The sequence below is a fragment of the Mobula hypostoma genome, chromosome 3 (assembly GCF_963921235.1).
Source record: "Mobula hypostoma chromosome 3, sMobHyp1.1, whole genome shotgun sequence".
NCBI classification, from domain to species: Eukaryota; Metazoa; Chordata; class Chondrichthyes; order Myliobatiformes; family Myliobatidae; genus Mobula; species Mobula hypostoma.
Window position 1 is genome coordinate 145,041,062 of NC_086099.1, and position 24,724 is coordinate 145,065,785.

Here is a 24,724-nt window from a genome sequence, read left to right on the forward strand (position 1 = left end):
TGTTTTGCGAGCAGTTTCACAAGGAACTGCCAGCATTTCTGAAGTGTATTTCAGGACAGTTCTTTTCAAGGAAAGGCTGATATTTCTTGTTGAGCATTGGAGGTGTTTTTGTTTTTGACTTTGTTGCACTTCAGGGTCCCCTTCAGGGTCCAATGCCAGAGCAGGATCCACAAACACTGACACAGCCTAAAGCATTAGTAGTTCCTGTGAATGTTACATTTTTAATTTTAAAATGTTTACTTATATTAATCTTTGTAAATGTTTTTGAACATTTATAACCATTGAAGAACTTTGACAGGTGGTAAAATTTTGCTGTCTGTCGAAGAGTTCTGGGGGAGTTTTAACAGCAGAGATTGGTATGGTCTTTCCAACATTGTCTTATTCCATGTTGAAGGCCCTGTTGTCACTACTCACTGCTTGGCTCCAGGTACATGATCAAATAGCGAAGCAGACTCGATGGACTGAATGGCCTAACTCTGCTCTAATGCCTTATGTTCTTATGGCTGCTCTGGATGATGAGATTTGCCTTCCAGATCCAGAGAGGATACGTTTGGGAGAAATGAAGGTGCTAAATATGTGCAATGAGAAGATCAACTCTAATGAGAAAAAAATCAAGTAAAAAACATTTAACTTTGAGTTCCAGTGAGACAGGGAAGTTATGGTAGTGTACAGGAACCATGGTGTACAAAGGCTGTAGTAAATCTCGTCAAGAAGAAAAGAAAAGCTTACGAAAGGTTTAGAGAGCTAGGTAATGTTAGAGATCTAGAAGATTATAAGGCTAACAGGAAGGAGTTTAAGAAGGAAATTAGGAGAAGGCCTTGGCAGGCAGGATTAAGGAAAACCCTAAGGCAGTCTACAAGTGTGTGAAGAGCAAGAGGATAATACGTGAGAGAACAGGACCAGTCACGTGGGAAAGTATGTATGGAACCGGAGGAAATAGCAGAGGTACTTGATGAATACTTCAGAATTCACTATGGGAAAAAGATCTTGGTGTAGTGATGACTTGCAGCGGACTGAAAAGCTTGAGCATGTAGTTATTAAGAAAGAGGATGTGCTGGAGCTTTTCAAGTTGGATAAGTCACCGGAACCGGATGACATGTACCCCAGGCTACTGTGGGAGGCGAGGGAGGAGATTGCTGAGCCTCTGTTGAAGATCTTTGCATTATCAATGGGGAGATGAGAGGTTCCGGAGGATTGGAGGGTTGTGGATGTTGTTCCCTTATTCAAGAAAGGGAGTAGAGATAGCCCAGGAAATTATAGACCGGTGAGTCTTACTTCAGTGGTTGGTAAGTTGTTGGAGAAGATCCTGAGAGGCAGGATTTATGAACATTTGGAGAGGTATAATATGATTAGGAATAGTCAGCATGGCTTTGTCAAGGGCAGGTCATGCCTTATGAGCTTGATTGAACTTTTTGAGGATGTGACTAAACACATTGATGAAGGAAGAGCAGTAGATGTAGTGTATATGGATTTCAGCAAGGCATTTGATAAGGTACCCCATGCAAGGCTTATTGAGAAAGTAAGGAGACATGGGATCCGAGGGGATATTGCTTTGTGGATCCAGAACTGGCTTGCCCACAGAAGGCAAAGAGTGGTTGTAGATGGGTCATATTCTGTATGGAGGTCGGTAACCAGTGATGTGCTTCAGGGAATCTGTTCTGGGACCCTTACTCTTTGTGATTTTTATAAATGACCTGGATGAGGAAGTGGAGGGATGGGTTAGTAAGTTTGCTGATGACACAAAGGTTGGGGGTGTTGTGGATAGTGTGGAGGGCTGTCAGAGGTTATAGCGGGACATTGATAGGATGCAAAACTGGGCTGAGAAGTGGCAGATGGAATTCAACCCAGATAAGTGTGAGGTAGTTCATTTTGGTATGTCAAATATGATGGTAGAATATAGTATTAATAGTAACACTCTTGGCAGTGTGGAGGATCAGAGGGATCTTGGGGTCCGAGTCCATAGGATGCTTAAAGCAGCTGCGCAGGTTCGCTCTGGTTAAGAAGACATACGGTGCATTGGCCTTCATCAATCGTGGGATTGAGTTTAGGAGCGGAGAGGTAATATTGCAGCTATATAGGACCCTGGTCAGACCCCACTTGGAGTTCTGTGCTCAGTTTTGGTCGCCTCACTACAGGAAGGATGTGGAAACCATAGAATGGGTGCAGAGGAGATTTACAAGGATGTTGCCTGGATTGGGGAGCATGCCTTATGAAGACACGTTGAGTGAACTCAGCCTTTTCTCCTTGGAGCAACGGAGGATGAGAGGTGACCTGATAGAGGTGTATAAGATGACGAGAGGCATTGATCATGTGAGGCTTTTTCCAGGGGCTGAAATGGCTGCCACAAGAGGGCACAGGTGTAAGGGGCTTGGAAGTGGGTACAGAGGAGATGTCAGGGGTAAGTTTTTTACCCAGAGAGTGGTGAGTGTGTGGAATGGGCTGCCCACAACGGTGGTGGAGGCAGATAAGATAGGGTCTTTTAAGAGACTTTTGGATAGGTACATGGAGCTTAGGAAAATAGAGGGCTATGGGTAACCCTATTAATTTCTAAGGTAGGGACATGTTCGGCACAACTTTGTGGGCCGAAGGGCCAGTATTGTGCTGTAGGTTTTCTATGTTTCTATGTTTTTTATTGCTAACTTTGTTTTCTTTTTAATTTAGGAAAATATGGAGTTGGTGTACAACAAGTCAAAGCCTGTGGCTGTTACTAGCATGGCTTTTCCAACAGGAGATGTCAACAATTTTGTTGTGGGCAGTGAGGAGGGCATGGTTTATACTGCATGTCGTCATGGCAGGTAACATTTGTAACCTTTTATAAGGTAGAATGAAAAATCTATTTCTCTCTTATGCTTCCAAATTGCATTTGTTAGCAAGTAGAATAACTTGCTGATGTAGAGAATGTTTTGCTATTAACAGAGCAAAATACATTAGCTCACATTTATAGAATACATTTTTACATCAAAAGATGCAAATACAATTTAGGATTAAGAGAGCTGCAGCTGAGAAGATGGAAATAACTTTTGATATCAAGTGTAGGGAAGTGGGGAAAGAACAGCAGACCAGCATTGGAAATGTTGAGAATCAAACAGTAGAGGACTTGGAAGAAGGGAAGCTGAGGAGTGAGGCCACAAAGCTGTTTGAGGGAGAATGAGTATTTTAAAAGTAATACATTGAGAATTGGGGAACTCTACCTTGAGATTATTACAATTTGAGCTCGAAATCTGAAATGCAGTCTGGAACCCCAGCAAAGAGTGATGAAAAGGTTCAATCTGGAATGAAGGGACAAAGAATTCTTCAGTAGTGAGGGTGACTGTTGCACAAAGATGGGTGGTATTTTGTATGTTAAAGTAGGCACTACTTGAATGGTCATAGTCTAGGATTCAAGTCAGCATCAAAACTTAATGGGCTGAGCAAGCCGAGTTTATTGTTGGACTGCGGAATGCTCAGGAGTAATCACTGATAAATTAATCCATAGTTATGTTCTCCTTATAACTGAGTACATGGGTCAAGCAAATTTTTGGCAATACTGGCGGAATAAAGATTATCATCTAGTTATATGCTCACTATAGCCGTATTGTAAATAATTAAATTGGAAGTTGCTTTTAAATTGAAAGTAAATTGTAGTAAAGTTAAATGATTTTTCCCCCTTGTTATTAATGCTGACACTAGTGAGATACTTCTTATAATAAAAAAAATCAGGAAAAAAATTCCCTCCGAGTGCATCATGCTTAGTAAAATTTTACATATTCTTGTGGCCATATGCTTTTTATATTAAAGTTACACTGTCTCTGTTTCTGGTACAGCACTTATTAAATAACACCCATTCAATTAATTTTCCAATAGAGAGAGATTATAACATCATTCAGTATCTTAGTTTACTTGTGACAAGAGGCTGGAATACAGGAGTCACACGTTTTATTTTGGAGTAAATGTTTAGAAGTGGTAGCTGGCAAATATTTTTGTGCCTATGGTATAAGGAATAGTATTATTTGGATTCCTTATTTGAGCAGGGTGTCAAAAGAAGATTTGAGCTATGTTTTCTATTTTAAAGAATGGATTACAAATTAGTGTAACAGATAAACATAGAAAACCTACAGCACAATACAGGTCCTTCGGCCCACAAAGTTGTGCCAAACATGTCCCTACCTTAGAAATTACTAGGCTTACCTATAGCCCTCTATATTTCTAAGCTGCATGTACCTATCCAAAAGTCTCATAGAAGACCCTATCATATCTGCCTCCACCACTGTTGCTGGCAGCCCATTCCACGCACTCACCACTCTCTGAGTAAAAATCTTTCCCCTGACTTCTCTGTACCTACTCCCCAGCACCTTAAACCTGTGTCCTCTTGTGGCAACCATTTCAGCCCTGGGAAAAAGCCTCTGACTATCCACACGATCAATTCCTCTCATCATCTTATACACCTCTGTCAGGTCACCTCTCGTCCTCTGTCGCTCCAAGGATAAAAGGCCGAGTTCACTCAACCTATTCTCATAAGGCATGCTCCCCAATCCTGGCAACATCCTTGTAAATCTCCTCTGCACCCTTTCTATGGCTTCCACATCCTTCCTGTAGTGAAGCGACCAGAACTGAGCACAGTACTCCAAGTGGGGTCCGACCAGGGTCCTATATAGCTGTAATATTATCTCTCGGCTGCTGAATTCAATTCCACGATTGATGAAGGCCAGTACACCATATGCCTTCTTAATCACAGAGTCAACCTGCGCAGCTGCTTTGAGCATCCTATGGACTCAGACCCCAAGATCCCTCTGATCCTCCACACTGCGAAGACTCTTGCTATTAATACTATATTCTGCCATCATATTTGACCTACCAAAATGGACCACTTCACACTTATCTGGGTTGAACTCCATCTGCCAATCCTCAGCCCAGTTTTGCATCCTATCAAAGTCTCTCTGTAACCTCTGACAGCCCTCCACACTATCCACAACACCTCCAACCTTTGTGTCACTGGCAAACTTACTGACCTATCTCTCCACTTCCTCATGTTTAATGTTGACATTCTGTGGGAAATCCTGTGTTGCAAAATGATCGGTTGTTACTTTGCAAGCAATAAAAATGTATTGCTAATATCCTCACCTACTCTAGTGTGTTAAATCAGTGGTCAGGGATAATTCAGCATTAACTTCAGCTCTGCAGTGAAGTCAACCTCTCAGCTCCCAGACGCTCCACCCACCAGTCTACCTAGCCCTCCCCCACCCTGCCAAACTCGTTGCAGTAGTTCAAGTGGGAAAGCTGATGGAAAAGACTACTATTCAATGACCAGTATCTTGTCATTGTTTATACTCCCTACCCCATGTAAAATCTGAGAGGAAAAATAGATTAAAATTGAAGTCATATTTTGAATGGAGTGGAGAGCATGAGAAACTGGTAGTGGTTATTAAATTAAAGATAAAGATTTGCTTTATTTGTCACGTCTACATTGAAACTTACGAAGTCATACATTGCGTTGTGTGCATCAACCACCTACACAGTCCAAGGATGTGCTGAGAGCAGCCCACAAGCATTACTGTGGTTCTGGTACCAACATAGCATGCCCACAAATTTCTAACCCTCACTAGCCCATACATCTTTGGAATATGGAAAGAAACTGAAGCACCCAGAAGAAACTCACATGGTCACGGGTAGAAGGAACAAACTTCTCATGACTGAGTTACCTTGTGGATGAGTTTCAGTGCTTACGTGGTGGTTACAGTCATAGTCACAGAACACCACAGTACCCGGACCAGAATGCTCCATACCCCTCCCATCCACATACCTATACAAATTGTTCTTAAATATTGAAATCAAACCTGCATCCACCACTTCCTCTGGCAGCTCATTCCACACTCGCACCAGCATCTTGAGTGGAAAAAGATCCCCCTCATGTTCACCTTAAACATTTCCCCTTTCACATTGAACCCATGACCTCCACCCAACCTCCAGTGGGAAAAGCTTGCATGCATTTAGCCTATCTAACTCCCTCAGAATGTTGTATACCTCTATCAAATCTCATCCTCATTCTCTTGCTAAAATCCTAACCTATTCAACCTTTCCTTATAACGCTACACTTTTCTCTACACTTTTTCATTCTTGTTGATGCCTTTGCTGTAGTTGAGTGATCAGATCTGCACATGATACTCCAAACTAGTCCATGCCAGTGTCTTGTACAACTTGAACATAATGTCCCAACTTCTGTACTCAATACATTGATTTATGAAGGCCAATGTGCAAAGAGCTTTCTTTCTGACCCTATCTACCTGAGGTGCCATTTTCAAGGAATTATGGATCTATGTTTTCCAGATTCCTTTGTTCTACCACACTGCTCAGTGCCCTACCACTCACCGTGTGAGTCCTACCCTGGTTGGTCCTCCCAAAGTGCCACATCCGCCCTTCTTGGCATTAAATCCTATCTGCCATTTTACAGCCTATTTTTCCAGCTGGTCAAGATCCCACTGCAAGCTTTGATAGTCTTCCTCGTTGTTCACTCCCCCCAAATCTTGGTGTCATCCACAAATCTGCTTAACTAGTTTACCACATTATCATACAGATCATTGATACAGATGACAAACAACAATGGACCCAGCACTGATCCCTGTGGCACTCCACTAGTACCAGGCCTCCAGTCAAGTAGGCAGCCATTTACTGACACTCTGGTTTCGCCCATGAAGCCGATGCATAATCCAATTTACTACCTGATTTTGTATATCGTGGTTCTTAAAGGCTAACTAGTAATAACTTGTATATTAAATTTATTTTTAATTATCTTGACTTAACTATTAATAAATTTGGAATTTACTAGCACGTGCGTTAAATTAAATACAGTAGCTCAACATTGATATTAACATGTTAAATGAAGCTATTTATATTTGGAAATCTAAAGCCTAATGCACTGATATTCCAGTATGTACTTAATTATTGTATCACAGAATTTTAACTTTGCTTAACTGCCTTTATGAAGGCACTTCTCAGAAACCTTTTTAAAGAGTCACTGCACCCCCCCCCCGCCACCTGCCCAACACAGACCCCTCATTCCACCAATCACCTTTGGCCTCTGTCTCACCACTCCCCTTTCCTTGTTATGTAACTATTTCCCCTTCCCACTCTCAGTCTTGATGAAGGACTTCATCCCGAAATGTTGACTTTTCATTTTCTACCTTTTGATCTTGCTCGACCTTTTGAGTTCCTCCTGCAGATTGATTATTCACTGAACCTATGTAAATGCAAGTATAATAAACCAATTTACCAAAACTGGTTGCCAAAAATCCAACTCAGTGTTTGGATACAAGTTGCAAGAGTATATTTGCCAATTCTAAAACATCTGCATAGCAGTTAAATTCTAACTGTTACTTGGTTAAATAGATTGTGACAATGATTTGTTACACACATCAAAGTTGCTGGTGAATGCAGCAGGCCAGGCGGCATCTCTAGGAAGAGATACAGTTGATGTTTCAGGCTGAGACCGTTTGTCAGGACTAACTAAAGGAAGAGCTAGTGAGAGATTTGAAAGGGGGAGGGGGAGATCCAAAATGATAGGAGAAGACAGGAGGGAGAGGGATGGAGCCAAGAGCTGGACAGGTGATTGGCAGAAGGGATATGAGAGGATCATGGGACAGGAGGCCCAGGGAGAAGGAAAAGGGGGGGGGGAAATGCCCCACCTTCCCCTCGTACCCCATCCGTTATTTATTTATGTACATTCTTTCTTTCTCTCTCTCTTCTTTTTCTCCCTCTGACTATACCCCTTGCCCATCCTCTGGGGTTCCCCCCTCCCCCTTTTCCTTCTCCCAGGGTCTCTTGTCCCATGATCCTCTCATACCCCTTTTGCCAATCATTTGTCTAGCTCCTGGCTCCATCCCTCCCCCTCCTGTCTTCTCCTATCATTTTGGATCTCCCCCTCCCCCTCCCACTTTCAAATCTCTTACTAGCTCTTCCTTCAGTTAGTCTTGACGAAGGGTCTCGGCCCAAAACGTCGACTGTACCTCTTCTTAGAGATGCTGCCTGGCCTGCTGCGTTCACCAGCAACTTTGATGTGTGTTGCTTGAATTTCCAGCATCTGTAGAATTCCTCATGTTTATGATTTGTTAGTGCGCTTTCCTTACCAAGTCTTTACTTGGTCTGCCTTGGCACATTACCAAGATGCACATTGGGCCGAATTTGAAAATCACCATCCAGATCTGATCCCACACTTTGCTTATTTTGCTCATTTATTTGAATTGGCAACTCCAGGATTTAAGACGCCCGATATGCAAGATGCTGAGACTGATGTTAATGAAAAAGCATTTTTCTGATATGAGACACGTCTGCAAAATTATAACATTCATTGATCGCAATTATGTTGCATACTAACAGTGCTGCCACTATTTAAACTGTAGACCAATAGTTTCCTTGATGTATACGTTTTAGAAACGTTTTGGTGCTTTAAATTAAAATTTAAAACCCATATTAACCTTGGTGCACCCATCCCAGCTCCCACCTAATTCTGTTTCCCCCCTAATTCTGTTCCCCCCGCCACTCTGCCGTTGGGGGGGGGAGCATTGTAATTTACATCCAATCGCTTCATGATATACCTATCTTTGTTACCTCCTCCAGCTCTGCAATCCTCTAAGGTCTTTGTATTTCCCCACACTTCCAGCTTCATGACAATATCTGATCTTTATGACGCCAGCATTGATGCTATTGTCTCTAGCTGCCCAATCTCTTGGCTCTTTTAATATGTAGTATGTTCGTTTTACTAAGTATTTTTCACAACTATTTTGCTGATTCAGTGACTTATAGTTCTATGTTTGATCACAGTTCTGTGAATCACATTATAGGATGATTTATGTTTTTAAAGATGCTGTGTAAGTATTGCTGCTCAGATGAGCCAACATTAATAAAACTCCAATAATTCAGTGCCCTTGTGATTTTAATACCAGACTGGCAGATTTTCTGGACTATTTGATATTATTCCTACCCAAACACATTTTTGTTTCACTTTTTATCACGTGTTACACAGTTGCATAATATGTTTTCCAGTGAACCTGCTGAGGCTAGGAGCAGAAAATAGAAGTATGCTTTACACTCCTGAAACACCCAGGCCACCCAGATCGTATTCCAGACTAATCAGTGAGCCAAATACTGGACGGTTAGAATCTCCCAGCAAGCAGATGCTGGACTCCTTTGTTCAAACTCTTGAAGTTTTTAACATTTGTAATCCTCTTATAAAACTTGCAAAATAAATAAAGCTTTAAATAATTCTCTGAGTGAATTTACTATTAGAGAATGCAGTCTCATATTTGAGCTCATTCTTAAACATGGTTGATCAGAAAGTTGACCAAATTAAGCCTACTGCTAAACCTTTTTTTCCTTCCCATTTTAAGTGCAGTGAACTTTGTGGATTAGATTGGGGGTTTGCATTTCAAAGTAAGCTTTTTTTGTTGTTGTTACCCAGTTATTCTGAGGCCCTCTGTTGGTCAGTGTCGACCATGGATGTGGCATTCCAGCTGTCTATGTGATATGCAAGCCAGGGCAGTACAATATGCAGAGCAAACTGTTGTCCATACAGTAGGCTCCCCTTCTACGTAGCTGATGAATCCAAAAGAACAGCAGAGACCGAACAGTTTGGTACCAGTGGCATCGCAGGAGTTGCCAGTCAGGGCTGCCTTAGGACTTTTCCTCTGAGTTTACTCCTGAAGCCTTCCCTGTGACGGTGTATGGCCGCAAGGCAGCAGAGGTTGGAAATTCAGTTTCCCTTCTCCTAGATGAGTTGCCAACCACGGCTGACGAACCCCATCTGCCTGAAGCAACTTGTTTTAAGATAGCAGTGATCTGCCTTTGCCCCTTTCCTGTCAGTAGAAATGGTTCCACTGGGTTTAGTAGCTAAGGCACACATGAAAGCCAAGAGCTGGACTTGGTTATCGGAGGCTATTTGAGACACACTATTGGAAGCATTTAATAGATAGTGGGAGCTTAACTCCACTACCACCCACTGGCTATAAAAATCTTAAGAAACCTACCTAATTATTAATGTCATTATTTTTAATTGGGTGGAATCAATTTCCTCTTGGGTATCTCCCTGTTCCTGCTACAAGTTTTCAAATTCAGTGACTGATTCTGCAGACTCACCATACGGATAGAATAGAGCTAGTCAGTCTTGCTTACAGGAATAGTGCAGGTATTTAGTGGGATATTTACTAAGCATTTACTTAAATAATTGGGAAATCAAATTTTATGCCAATGATTTCTTTGTTAGCCACCCTACCAGCACTTTTCGTTCTTTGGGGGTAGCCAAGCATTGAATAATTGTGCCATCCCTTACTGGCAAGACTTACTTTAGTTTCAAGCATTTAATGAAATCACCCTTTAAACACAATGTTAAAATATTTTGGTACTTGCATAAAAAAAATTATATAATGATTTTCATAAGGGTTTCCTCCCAGACTTTAATCAAAGCATGGTGATTTTGTGAAGATCATGGTATTTGACTCATCACGTTTGTAACTCTGCATTTCTATTGTTAGCTCCGGAGATTAAAATAGAAATTCAACAGCTACTGTGTAATTTTACTACTTATGGACATGTTTCTGCTGTATACTGGAATGAATAACTCAAACTGTTAGAAAGTCCTGTTGCATCCTTTGATGTCTATTTGTTGTCACAGATCTTTTTTTTCTCCTTCATTAATGTACATCATAGGCTGAAGCATCTGGACTTTGATTTGTGATTTTACAACTACTGAAACATGGAAAATCTTGGGTGATAGTTGTGTGATGGGTCGCAATAATGTATCTTTCAAACAATTGTATTTCTTTGTCCAGTTAATGAGTTATTTCATCTAAAACTTGTTTTTCAGTAAGGCTGGTATTGGTGAAATGTTCGAGGGCCATCAGGGTCCAGTGACTTGTATCAACTGTCACATGGCTGTGGGACAGATTGATTTCTCTCATCTCTTTGTCACTTCTTCATTTGACTGGACAGTCAAATTATGGACCACAAAGGTAAGATGCACTTTCCTGTACCTGATAAAAGGAACTATGATAATCTTGCCTGAAACTTTCTTTACTGAGACATGCATTGTGGCTTGAGATTTGACTGATTTTTTTTTAACTTATCTAATTTATAAATTGTTGGGTAAGCTTCGACATTGTTAGGTGTTTAAATACTTAAGGGTATTTGTTTTTTCATGTTTATGTCATGCTAATAGTTTCTAGGTGCATTGTACAGTTTTGGTCATTCTAGAATGTATTGATTCAACATTTAATAAAGCAGTCAATCTTCACCACCTCTCTCCCTTCACCCCCACAATTTTAAATAGCTTAATTTAGTAGCTTCATCAAGTTTGAAGTACAAATCACCTCATCCCCAAGAGATGATGCAAAAATTGACATCTGTGGATTTTGTCAGTGTGACTTGAGTCTTGCAGTACATGTTGAATCATTTCTAACTTGGTTGCAGTGTTTTTTGATCTCTCCCTGTGGCTTTCTCTTATTTTTAAATGATACGTCTAGTGAGTGAAATCCTGCGTTTTTAGGCTGGGTGAGTGGGATGAAGAAAGAAAAACTGACAGCTTGTGGGCGAGCAAAGAAAGGAGGCTTGAAGCTGGCAAGAGTAACTGCAGGAGGTCAATAGAAGGAAATACTCCAAGCAGAAATAAATGCATTTCCACTAATGTTTTTTTTGTGTGAGAATCACTGTGGTAGTTTGCATTTGTTAAAGTAATTATTGAAAAAGGGGTTCAAGTTTGAAATGGGTTTTATTTTAAATGAAATTTTTAGAGCTTAACAATGGGATGATACAGCACAATTACTCTTGCAGACTGGTAAGCAGGAACTTCAATGTTGTACATACTTCATTGTGCTTCCTGCTCAGGCTGTCCCTTGGGATTAGTGGAAGCGAAGTCATCCTTAGTTCTGTGGGTTTTTTTGCTGACTAATGAGTTCTATATGGGATCAACAGACTCAGTCAGAGGTGGTCTAGGGGATGAATTGGTTTTCGGGATCTTATGTACTACTTCCTCTTTTTATATTTTGCTATATTAGAACATAGGAAAGCACAGGATCAAGCCTTTCAGCCGCCGTGCCTCCATCAACCATGATGCCAGTGTAATTCCACTTGATTTCTATTCCTGTTTCCTTCCTTGTTAATGTGTCTATCTTAACAAGTCTGTCTCTTAAAAGTTGCTATTGTACCTGCTTTCAATACCTCCTTTGGTAGCATGTTCCAGTCAACTGAACACAAAATGTTTGCCTTGCAATCTCCTTTGAACTTTCCCTGGTTCATTTTAAGATGTCCTCAGGTGCTTGACATTTGCACCCTTATTGGGGGGGGTGGTGGAATGCCTCTGAGCATCTACTCTGTGCCCTCCCATAATTTTACTTTATACTTCTATTAGGCCAGCCCTTGGCTTCTAACACTCCAGAGTAAAATATCCAGGTTTGTTCAACCTCTCATTATAGTGCATACTCACTAATCTAGATATCGTCCTGATGACCCTCCTTTGCATCCTGTCCAAAGCCTCTGCATTCTTCCTGTAATGTGACAACCAGAGCTGTACACTATCTTCCAAATGTGGTCTAACTAAGGTTTTGTTCAGCGGCAACATGACTTCCCAATTTTTATACTCAGTGCTCTGACCGATGAAGCCACGCATACTGTATGTTGCTTTTGTTGTTTAATCACCCAGAATCAGGATTAATATCACCAGCATGTATTGTAAAATGGATTGTTTTGCTGCAGCAGTAGTACAGTGCAACACAATATAGAAAGAAAATAAAATCGATTGCAGTAAGTATATATAAATATGTATATTAAATAGATTAAAAATAGTTCGGAACAAATAATATGTACATTTAAAAAAAAGTGAGGTAGTGTCCAAGGGTTCAATGTCCATTTCGGAATCGCATGGCAGAGGAGAACAAGCTGTTCCTGAATTGCTGAGTGTGTGCCTTCAGACTCCTGTACCTCCTACCTGATGGTAACAGTGAGAAGAGGGCATTACAATATATGTATAATTAAATAAGTAGTACAGTACAAAAAAAGACAGCTAAAAAAATATAGGTAGCGAGGTAGTGTACATGAGTTTGTTGTCCATTGAGAAATCTGGCAGAGCAGAAGAAACTGTTCCTGAAATGTTGAGTGTGTGTCTTCAGGCTTCTGTACATCCTTCTTGATGGAGGCAATGGGAAGAGGGTATGTCCTGCGTGATGGGGGTCCTTTTGCAACTTTCTGCATCTTTTTACGATCTTGTGTAGTGGCCCTGGTGATGTAACCAGTTAGAATGCTCTCCATAGTACATCTGTAGAAGTTTGCAAGCGTTTTTGGCAACATACCAATTTCCCTAAAACCCCTAATGAGATATAGCTACTATTGCACATTCTTTGTAATTGCATCAATATGTTGGAATCAGGATAGATCCTCAGAGATGTTGACACACAGGAACTTGAAACTGCTCACTCTTTTGCACTGCTGAACCCTTAATGACGACTGATGTGTGTTCCTTTGTCTTCCCCTTCCTGAAGTCTACAATCAATTTCTTGGTCTTACTAACATTGAGTGCAAGGTTGTGGCTGTGACACCACTCAACAGCTCATCTATCTTGCTCCTCTACACCTCCTTGTCACCATCTGATGTTCTGCTAACAATAGTTGTGCTGTTGGCAAATTCATAGAAGGTGTTTGAACTGTGCCCAGCCATACAATCGTCGGTGTAAAGAGAGTAGAGCAGTGGGCTAAGCACACATCCTTGAGGTGCGCCAGTGTTGATTGTCAGCGAGGAGGAGATGTTATTTCTGATCCACACAGACTGTGGTCTCCTAGTGAGGAGGTCAAAGATCAAGTTGTAGAGGGAGGTACAGAGGCTCAGGTTTGGAGCTTGTAGATTCGAACTGAGGGCAAGACTGTGTTGAACTCTGAGCTATCATCAATAAACAGCAGCCTGATGTAGGTATTACTATTGTCCAGGTGATCCGAGGCTGAGTAGAGAGCCAGTGAGATTGCATCCTCTGTAGGCCTATTGTGGCCATAAGCAAAATACAGGGGGTCAGGTCCTTGCTTAAGCAAGAGTTGATTCTACCTATGACCAACCTCTCAAAGGACTTCGTCACAGTAGATATTTCTGTCACTGGGCAATAGTCATTGAGGAAGATCACCCTGCTTTTCTTGGGCACTGGTATGATTATCGCCCTTTTGAAGCAGGTGAGAACATCCAACTACAACAGTGAGAGATTGAAGATGTCCTTGAGCACTCCCAGTTGATTTTCAGAGCCCTACAGATACACCATCAGGGCCTGATGCCTTGCATGGGTTTACCCTCTTGAAGGATGTTCTGGTGTTGGCCTCTGAGACAGAGATCACAGGGTCGTCAGATGCTGCAGAGGTTTGTACAGGTGTAGCTTCATTCTTTCTTTCTAAGCATGCATAAAAAACATTGAGCTCATCTTGGAGTGAAGCATCACTGCCATTCATGATGTTAGGTTTCACTTTGTATGAAGTAATCGCCGGCAAATCCTCCCAGAGCCAGTGTGCATCCGATTCCTTCTTTAACCTCAATCAAACCCCATAAAATACCTTTTTGTGGGTTGTACCTGGACTACTTACATAGTTTTGGATGATCAGTCTATGAATCTCCTGGTTCATCAACGGCTTTTGGTTTGGGTATGTCGGGTATGTTCTTGAAGGCACACACTCATCCATACAGGTCTTGATGAAGTCAGGGACAATCGTAGCATATTCATTCAGATGAATCCCTGAATATTGTTCAGTCCACCAACTTTAAAGCAGTCCTGTAAGCACTCCTCTGCCTCCCTTGACTGTACCGTACCTGGGATGCACCTCTACTGGTGTTGAGTGTGGAGGAGATGTTGCTGCTAATCTGTACTAACTGGGGTCTGCTAGAAAGGAAATCAGGAATCCAGTTACATAGGGAGGTACCGAGGCCTAAGTCTTGGAACTTAATGATGTGTTTTGTAGTGATGTAGTTTTAAATGTTGAGTTGAGGTCAATTCAGAGCATCCAGATGTATGCATATTAATTGTTCAGTTGTTCCAGAGTTAAGTGAGGAACCAATGAAATAGCATCTGCAGCTGACCTGTGGTGATGGTAGGTAAATTAGAGTGGATCCAAGTCACTCCTCAGGTAGGGGTTGATATGCTTCATGGCCAACCTCTTGAAGCTCTTCATTACAGTGGATCTGAGTGCTACTGGATGATGATCATTGAGGCAGTTACCACATTTTACTAGACATTGGTATGATTGTTGCCTGTTTGAAGTAGGTACTGGATTTTTGTTCATAAATGTGATTATTACTTTACAAATTTGAATACCAGTTGCTGAAATTCCAAGCGAAGTGTAGCGATTTTGAATACTGTCTTCAATTAGCTTTCTAATTTCAGGCTTGAATAGAGTAACTTGAGAAATCTGTCCTTTACTAGTCAGCGGAGAAGTATCAGTGTTTGGCATTCTTGAGGGAAAGAAAATGCCAAGAAGTCCTGACCCATCACGTTTTTGGCAATGGCCTGTAAAGAGTAGTTTTGTGGTATGTGTAGCACTTAGACTCACTTTATAGTTGGAGGGGAATGGAAATGAGGGTGAGGAAACTGGTTTTTGTAAGAATGTAAAGAAAGTTGAGGAAGTTGAGCCTTTTCAGGCAGTGTTGAACTTTGATTATTTTTAATATAATATCAAAGCCAAGAACCAAATTTTATCTTTTGAAGCAGATATTGAGTGCCTGAAATGAGGCATTAGCAAAATGATGGCTGACAAAGGCATTCCTGACTGTGCCTTTTGTTGTTTTACTAGTTTGACACCCTAGTTTGGGTATCTATCTCAGCACATTGTTTCCTTTTCTTTGTCAGATGCATTGATTTTTCTCACATCAGAAAATCAGACTGATCATTGCTTTTTGTGTGACTCATTTCTCAAGCTCATTTGTAAAGAATGCATTGACTTAAAGAACAAACCTCAAAAAAAGTAATCGATGCAGCCTGCACGTATTTTTGAATGTTTAGTTATGGTTAACCTGAGTCCACTGTTTACCAAGCTGCAAAGTATTTCTCTTGATTTGTAACCACTGTTTATAGAATCATTGTCATGCTATGATCAGCATGTTGTTTGAAACTCTGTGGAAGAGTCTAGACACTTCTGTCGCAATTGGAATAATCTGAATGGCAAAAGCGATGTTTTTATTCTACAAGAGGAGCAAGGATCAGCCTGTTAGTTACAAACTGATCAGTTTATCCTTGATGGTGGGGAATGGAGAAAATTTAGAAGCAAATGACTGTGATTTGATGAAGGTGTGGGTAGTGATGTGCGGGTGTCATTTGTAGAGACAAGTTTCTGTTAATAAAGAAGTTTAGAGACTAAATGTGCTCAATTAACTTGCACAAATTTTATGAGAAGTAATGGGACAATTTGACAAAGTAAAGGGGGAGTTTGTGGATTTATGTACATGGATTTTGGGGTGTCTGACCAAGTGCCACATAAAAAGATTGTTTAGCAAAGCTATGGGCTCATACTAACATAGAAAAGAAATTAGCCTCAAATTTACTTTTTAGACGGTGAAGGTAAATAATGGCATTCCCCAGGAATCTGTGCTGGTTGTGTGATTATATATTAATGACTTTGACATGGGTGTGTAAGGTAAAAACTATCACAATTTGCACAGATCTCCAAACCTGGAATCGCTGTCATGATAGGCCAGAGGAGAAGGTACAGTAGGCTATAGGATAACTGGATGAGTGGCAAATGGAAAATGCAGAAGCACGTAAAATGAAATGATTTGGCCTTGGAGAAGTAATAAAGATAGAAGGCTTCTGGGAGACATGGATACCAGAGCATGGGAGATTTTTCTGAAAAGGTATCGTTAATTAATCCATAAAAAGAAACATCTCAGCATCTACAGTAAAACTCCAAACTGGTATCCAGTTTTTCGGGAATCCTGATGGTCTAGCACCTGGCTCATTTATTACTCTGGAATGTTAAATGAAGCGTGGTAGATGGTGGAGCATAAATAATAGGCCATAAGTGAATGTAGGCTGACATGTGGCAAATATAATTTGATACAGTGGGGGGTGGGGGTGTGGGGGAAGGAGGTCCCAAAACCAAGGGTGCAGCTGAGGTTACTTCCCAAACTGTGGAACAGGAGTGCAGTCCGAGGCAGGTCAGGATCCAGAACACCAATGGTCAGTAACATCAAATTGATGGAGCCATGGTCTCGATTGTTTGTATATTTCACACTCTCTTTAAACTTGACATGTTCGTTGCAAAATTTGCTGTAGAATATGTTTTTAAAGGTGAAATAAAAGTATGCTTGGCTTTTAAAAGGAGTAAGTGACAGGAATCTATAAAGTTTGCTTGTCTGGACCCACCAGAGCCCCTAGGGTGCTAGACTGTTGGAGATCTATTTGTACCCAGTTAAGCTCTCTGAGAAGCTTGAATGTTTCAATAAACTCATTTTTCCATTTTGTAAATTGAAATAGCAATGAGCTCAGTTCCCGTTTTGGTGGGCCTGAAATGTTAGCTATTTTTCTTATCACGAATGCTGCCTGATCTGCTAAGTGTTTACAGCATTTTCTGTTTTTAATTGAGTATTAGCCTAACCTACTTAAATCTCCATTATTAAAGGCCGTCTACTTGAAAGGTTAACCCAAGAATCAACCAGGTGAACTTTTACTGAACTGCCTTCAATATAATCCATGCAGCCAAAACCGCACCTGTTGTCTCCCCCATGCTTTAGCAGACATCAAAACAGGAAATGCTGGAAAAGGTTAGCAGGTCAAACAGTATTTATGGGTAGAAAAGTAGTTGATCTTTCAGCCTGAAGAACTGTTAACGGAACTGAGTTGAAAATTTCCCTATTTTTATACTGCATCCCCTGTGCAATAATGGCCACTGTTCCATTTGCTTTCCAAATTACTTCCTGTAGCTGCCCACAAGCTTTTGGAATTTCATGTCTGAGGATTTCCAGGTTTCTCAGTACTGCATTTTCCATCATGTTTATCCACAATATTCTGTTTTTTTTTCTATCAGCATTAAATACTACTAGCAAGCTGCTTTACTGTTTTTCTTGAATTGTCTGTAGATGTGGTTGGTGCACTTTGTTCCTCCTAGATAATTTACATTTTTTTTATAGTCGCTCCTGGTACTATCTCACCGGCTGCTTCTTATCTGAAAATTCCTCATCTTTCCTGACTGTTTGTAGCAATCCATTGTCATGCTTATGGTTCTCTCGGTGTACAAACCTTCTCCATGATCCAAAGTATTTTGGGGTCTTTAGTTGTGGCTGATCACAGTTAACTTGACACAATTACATTCAGTTCTGGTCTCCACACCTTAGAAAGGATGGAAAGAGGGTGCAGAAAATATTTAGTAAAAACATTAAAAGCATTTTAGTTTTGTTTAAACTGGGGGAGATGAAGTTGTCCTTGCAGCATAGAAGATTGAGAGGAGAATTGGAAATGTTGTATAAAATCCTGATGGGTTTGGATGGGATGTGTAGCGAAAAGTTGTTCCACTTGTTGATAGTTTGAGGGACAGGGGACACAGATTGAACATAATGGGCAAAATATGCAGGTTGTTGTGAGGAAGTTCTTCCCCACACAAAATACATGGGTAACTTGGTGATGCAGTTCGGGATTTCTGAAATAATTTGGACTGGCTCTAGAACAAAAGTTATTTGCTGGACTTTGGAGAAAGGGTGAAGCAATAGTAATCAGTAGCTATCCCTACAAGGAGCTGGCGTGGATCTTCCTGCAGGTTAATTCTATAATCATATGACTTGATCTTGATGGGACACGCGGGATGCAGTGGAAGCTGCTGAGTTCTTTGGCTGCATAGCTGTCCCCAGGTTGGAGACTTCACTGTGGTAATAAGTTCAATTCCAGTGACTAATGCTGAATGTCACCATTGAGAAGCCTCTGAGCTAGGGAGAGGTGTGTATTCAGACAGGGAGCGGCAGTGGTTTGCATCACATCCAACTGGATTATCAGTGAGACTGTAGAATATAGGCAGTCTGACAGCATCTGAAGTAGGTACAGACAGTGAATATTTAGACTCCACGATCTCAGCTCTATAATGAATCAGCATTCTGCAAGGTGGCACTAAGTGAGCCACCATAATAATATCATGAAAATTGCAGTTACTTTACAACTGTTTAGTAAAGATAATAGTATTGTGCTGCCTCATTATCAGAGCCGCTGCCTCATAACTCCATCAGTGTGTGCTTGTCTTGATCTCCAGTTCTATCCATATTCTAAAAGTTCTCCCTGTGGCCTAACTGTGTTTCCTTGATTTGCCCCTTTTTCCATCCATATTTCAAAGATTGGAAGGTCAATTGGCCACCACACTATTGTCTCTAGTGTGTAGCTGAATGGTACAAGATGGGGGGAGGGGTGTGTCGATGGGAATGTGGGGAAGAATAAAGCAGGATTGGTACAATTGGGTGCTTGAGGGTCGGTATGAACTTGGGTTGATGAATCTGTTAACTTCCTGCATGAATCTTCTACGTCTTGTACATTTGGTTCATTTAAGGCCATAAGCAGTTGCATTTATAAAAATGTAACCCAAAAGGATAACATGTAATTAAGTCCTTTTACAAAGGGATTCTGAAAAATTAATATCATACACTGATCTATCTAACTACATACACTACTGTATGAAAAGCTCCGTTGCTTTTGGATGGTAGTTCATGATTTTGATCAGTCAATCAAATAATACAATAGTGTATAACACCGGTTATTCAAAGTCTTTGATGTTTCTGCCCTTGGTTGAGGTGGCAGGAGAAGTAATAACTTGACAGTTACATGCTACCAGGATAGCTTAGACTAATATGCGCAGGGTGAGTCACTTTATGTTTAATGAGTCAAAAACTATAAAACTGTGCCTCTGGTGCAAAAGCCATATGTGTTCATTTTTAAGTGTGGTGCGTATTCTGAAATGCCTGTGTGTGAAAACCTTGTGATAATGAAGTGGTAGAAGGTGTTGGGAAGACTAAAAAGATTGATCTGAAGTGTGGTGCAACAATTAAAGACATTCAATGACGCTGGCGATGTATACAAAAATATCCCGGTTTATTTTGCCCCCTGAAAAAGGCATTTCCTGGTGTGAGAGTGATTGTGTTGAGTAGGGGGAAGCATGAGTGAGTGTGTGCCTTTGAATGTGTGAGGGATAAGGGCAGAAATATGGGAGAAGCATCTTTTATTCAAGTATCTTTTTCTTAGGAGAGAATGACAACTATTAGCAGTAGCCAGTATGTTGGTCAATGAAGTTAATTGTTTTGGCTCTGATGGCTGGTTTGCCCCTGCAGCTATCCACATTGTAGATGAAATGTCTGGAGTAGAGATTGTGAAGCAGGTAACATGGCCCCTGGGGAAACTGGTTTGCCTCAATTTAAACAATTCTGCTGCACAATATTTCTTCACTAGATGGCACTCTGTATCTATAAAGCCAAGTTATTGTCTGGAAGTCTGCAGTTAATTCGCCTGCGTGCTTCACTTAAAGCAGGTTTACCACAGTTTGATTCATTTGGACATGTAGCCTCCTACTTGTCGTGAATGAATTGTGAGTTGGAAGCCTAAATGTCTACCTGTCTGCGGCATACTCATGAAGCCCTTGTGGATTTTTAAAAATATATTATTTATCTTACCAGGCAGCTGTTGAAGTTACTCCCACCTTTACAGACTTTCATCTCATTGGTTTATGACACTTTGAAAATGTGCAAAGTTTTTAATTAGACTTGCCAGACAGCCTCGGGCAGTACTAGCGCCACAAAGTCGTCTTGCTCTCTCTGCCTTACAGCACAACAAGCCTCTCTACTCCTTTGAAGACAATGCAGACTATGTCTACGACGTCATGTGGTCACCAGTGCATCCTGCACTGTTTGCCTGTGTGGATGGAATGGGACGATTAGACCTCTGGAACCTCAATAATGACACTGAGGTAAGGAAGAAGTTAACCCTTTATGATTTAACTTTTGAAAAATTTATTTGGGAGTAATTGCGGCCATCCAGTCATTGAGTGCAAATGTAGGATCATCATTGCACAATTCTTACCTGTTAATTTTAAACTACAAGATTTCACCCAGGTATGGGATATATAAATTTGCAAATTATTTAATTCCAGTCTTGCTTGTAAAAGATCAGGGAGATAGCACATTTTTAGATTACAGCTTGCTTTGATTGCTCTTGGATGTTTTAATTTGTACATTATGTAGTAATATCACAGCCTTTGGAACTTCATGATTGGTTTTGTTAACTTATAAGAAAAATCTAAAACACTTAAACAACCTCATCTTGTTACTTTTTGTCTTGCTGATTTTGGGTCACAATAAAGCAGTTTGTTCTTCTAAGCCTGACATTTTTCCCACTTTTATCAATATATAGTTCACATATAATTTTGTTATTTAATGCAACTCAAAAATGTGGGCAAGTCATTTCAAGCTGGACGTCAACAGATTGGAGATGGAAAAAAGTCTTTTGAAGTGTCCGCAGCAGGAAGCAGTGCAGCCTTTTTAATTATGAGTTACACAGCTGCAGGATATGAGTGGAGGAGAGTTCTTTCTGCAGCAGCTATGTTTTAGGAGGAGGTTGTAGTGCTGTCAGGTATATTTTGTGAAACTCATTAATTGACCAAATTTAGATAGAATTTATCATGGTGTGATTTGGTCATCTCCCTGTTATGGTATGAATTTCTTAGTGAAACTTGTATATTTAACCTTTTCATTTCCAGTTTGGGAGCAGAATATCTGTCTGCAGTTGCTTCCAATATTTGAATGTAAAATGGTTCAAAAAATACTCCGATTTTGAGTTAGTTCAGCTCAAGTAAATACATTAGTGATGTTTTAAGATGCTTCCATTTGATGTATTTTGAGTATTTAAAGTTAAGATACTGGCTCCATATGATTTGATCAAATACCACCTTAATATTATAGAATTATGTCTATTAAGAGCCTAAGCTTCTAGATGTGTGCAATTTACTTGCAAAATAGAAGCTCGACTAGATCAAACAATCCCTATAACTAGTTCAAATGCTCAGTAAGATGGAGACTGATCCAGTACCTCATCCACATCTCCACCTAGTCCCTACACCCTTGGATTCCATTGGTGTGCAGAATCCTTTGGTGTGCAAAAAAGACTGAACTTCTCCACCCCTGCGATGATCTCAAAGCTTAGCAATTGTCTGTGCTAAGGGGTACCGCCACAAATGCCTGCCACCCTGGCCAATTCCCTTTCCTGTCTTCTACATTCGAGAAGAAAGTACTGGAGCTTGAAAGCCCAGATGACAAAATTAAAGAGCAATGTCTTCCCACTGCTCTTGGGCTTCTAAGCTCATGACATCTTTCACATCCCTTTCAGATGGAAACCAATCACCTCTTTAACATCCCTTTCACTTTATTAAACCTCTAATTCCACCTTTCCATTATTGTCACTTCATCATTTCTTTTTGCACCACTTACACTTTGCACCATTCTGTTTTTCCCCCATCACTATTTATTGTTGTATTTATTATTACCAAGTGTACTGTAAATTTCATATGAGCCAGGAGTGTCTTTACCCCCTGGTGTTTATGACAGTAAACTCATCTGAAACTGAAACTTACCTTCATCTCAGTCTCAACTGAGCTAAAAAGCTAAAAACCTTTACCTCAAGATAACCGACAAAATATTGCTGAAACATCAGGTCAACTGCTTCTGTGGAAAAAGAAACAATTAAACAACAAAACAATTCGCAATCATCAGAAACAATATCTGAGGTGAAATGTTAAGTTTCTCTTTCTGCAGACTGCCTCATCTGCTGAGTTTTATAGCATTTTCTGTTATTTCAGATTTCCAGCATCTGCAGGTTTTGTTAATTTACCTTTTCTCCTGAGACTAAACAGGTAAATTTTAGATTCTTGTGCGAAGGAAGCGGGTGATTCTCTGTATCTAATCTGTCAATCCTTAGAATATCTTGGAGAACTTTCATTCTTTTTAAACCCATCTTTCAGCATAGGAAGAATCAATCCAGTGTGGTTGGCATCGTACAGCACAGAAATGGCCCCTTTAGCTTACTACATCCATGTCAGATGTCAGTTTCCTATCTATACGAATCCCATTTTGCAACACTCAGCCTGTAGTCTTCTCTACATACTGCTTAAATGTTGTGAGTGCATGTACGTCGACCAGGCAGCAGTGTGTTCTAGATTACAATCACTCTGGAAAAAATACTTCCTACAATCCTCTCCCATTCTTCTACCCCTTAAAGTTTAGGCTTGAACCTACACCCTGGTATAAGTATCTCTGCACTCCAGTCAGGCTTCTGCTCCAAGAAAAACAAACCCAGCCCAAGCAATGTCTCCTGACAGCTGAAACTCTTCCTTCCAGGCAGCCTCCTGATGAACCTCTCCTGCATGAATCTCCAGTACCATCATATAGTGTGATGAACAGAACTTTCTGTAGTCAGCTTGGTTCCTAATTATAATTCCTGTTGCCCATCAGTAAAATCTACAGATGGATATAATGAAAAACATGCCAAAGATTTTAATTCATTATTTTTGTAGTTTGAGTATTGCTACTTTTGAGCACTGGAATCGTGCAAGCCTTTTGCCAAGAGCACTGACTCGCCTCCAACTCTGAAGTGCCACTTGTTTTATTCATTTTCTCTTCCGGAGAAATGTGACTTCAGCTAAATATTCTGATTAAATTATGGAAGTGTTTCTGAGAAGATCATGGAAAATTTTGGATAGGAATCAGAATTGGGTTTAGACTTGGGAATCCATCACTGTCTTGCATGATGTGAAATTTGTTATTTTTCAGCGACAGTATGCTGCAAAGACACAAAACTACCAATAATTTAAAAGTAAGTAGTGCTTAAAAAAGAATAATGAAGTAGTGTTCATGGTCCATTCAGAAATCTGATGGTGGAGGGGGAGAAGCTGTTTCTGAATCATAGAGTGTAGGTCTTCAGGCTCCTATACCACCTCCCTCATGGTAGTAAAGAGAAAAGGACATGGAGGGAATTATTATTGATGGATGCCACCTTCTTGAGTCATCACTTCTTGAAGATGTCCTTGATGGTAGGGAGGGTTGTGTCTGTTAAGCCCATTGCGATCCTGGGCCTTGGAGGCTCCATACTAGGTTGTGATGTAACCAGTCAGAGTGCTCTCCTTCATGTGGCCTTCATGATTGCACCATGTTGGGTCCACAACAGATCCTCTGTACTTTTCCCAACCTAAAAGTACTTCTGCTTTTGTAAATCATAGAAATCAAAACTTGCACTGTGAACTGCAGCGTGTTGTCAAGTAAGTGCCAATATAATAAATTTTAAAAGTAGGCTTTTGTTAAGATTACCTGCTCTGAAAACTATTAATTTAAGGTTAAGATATTGTTTCTTAGAGCATGGCATGTTGTGATTTGTGAAAGAAAAGCTGACAAATTTAACGGATCTCTTTGTGGGTATAACTAAGAGTAGGTAAGGGAACATTTAAATGCATCGGGATGTTTAAAAGAGATTTGATCAGGTTCTATAGAAAAGGCTGTTACATAAAACAAGAGTTCATGTGATTGTGGTTAATGAATTCTTGCGAATAATAAAACCGAAGTAGGGATAAAAAGGATGTTTAGTTTGGCAGACTGCTGTCAGTTAAGTATTAGGGAACTAAGTGACAGGAGAGTGTCATGTATCTGACATTGCTGTCATACTCAGCTGGTGGTGAAAGGAGCTTGAGGAGGTGACAAGGAGTCTGCAAAGGGATATTAAAAAGTTAGGTGAAAAGAC

The 24,724-nt window shown here is 40.5% G+C and overlaps 1 protein-coding gene across 2 annotated transcripts in view; it reads left to right on the plus strand.

Annotated features, from left to right (window-relative positions):
- Positions 1-24,724, plus strand: part of LOC134343572 (cytoplasmic dynein 1 intermediate chain 1) — a 211,863-nt gene that overhangs the window by 162,000 nt on the left and 25,139 nt on the right. For both annotated transcript variants that reach the window (XM_063042317.1, XM_063042318.1), the window contains 3 exons: positions 2,662-2,795; positions 10,832-10,976; positions 20,769-20,909. In XM_063042317.1, coding sequence (XP_062898387.1) covers positions 2,662-2,795; positions 10,832-10,976; positions 20,769-20,909 — 420 coding nt within the window. The remainder of the gene's footprint in view (positions 1-2,661; positions 2,796-10,831; positions 10,977-20,768; positions 20,910-24,724) is intronic.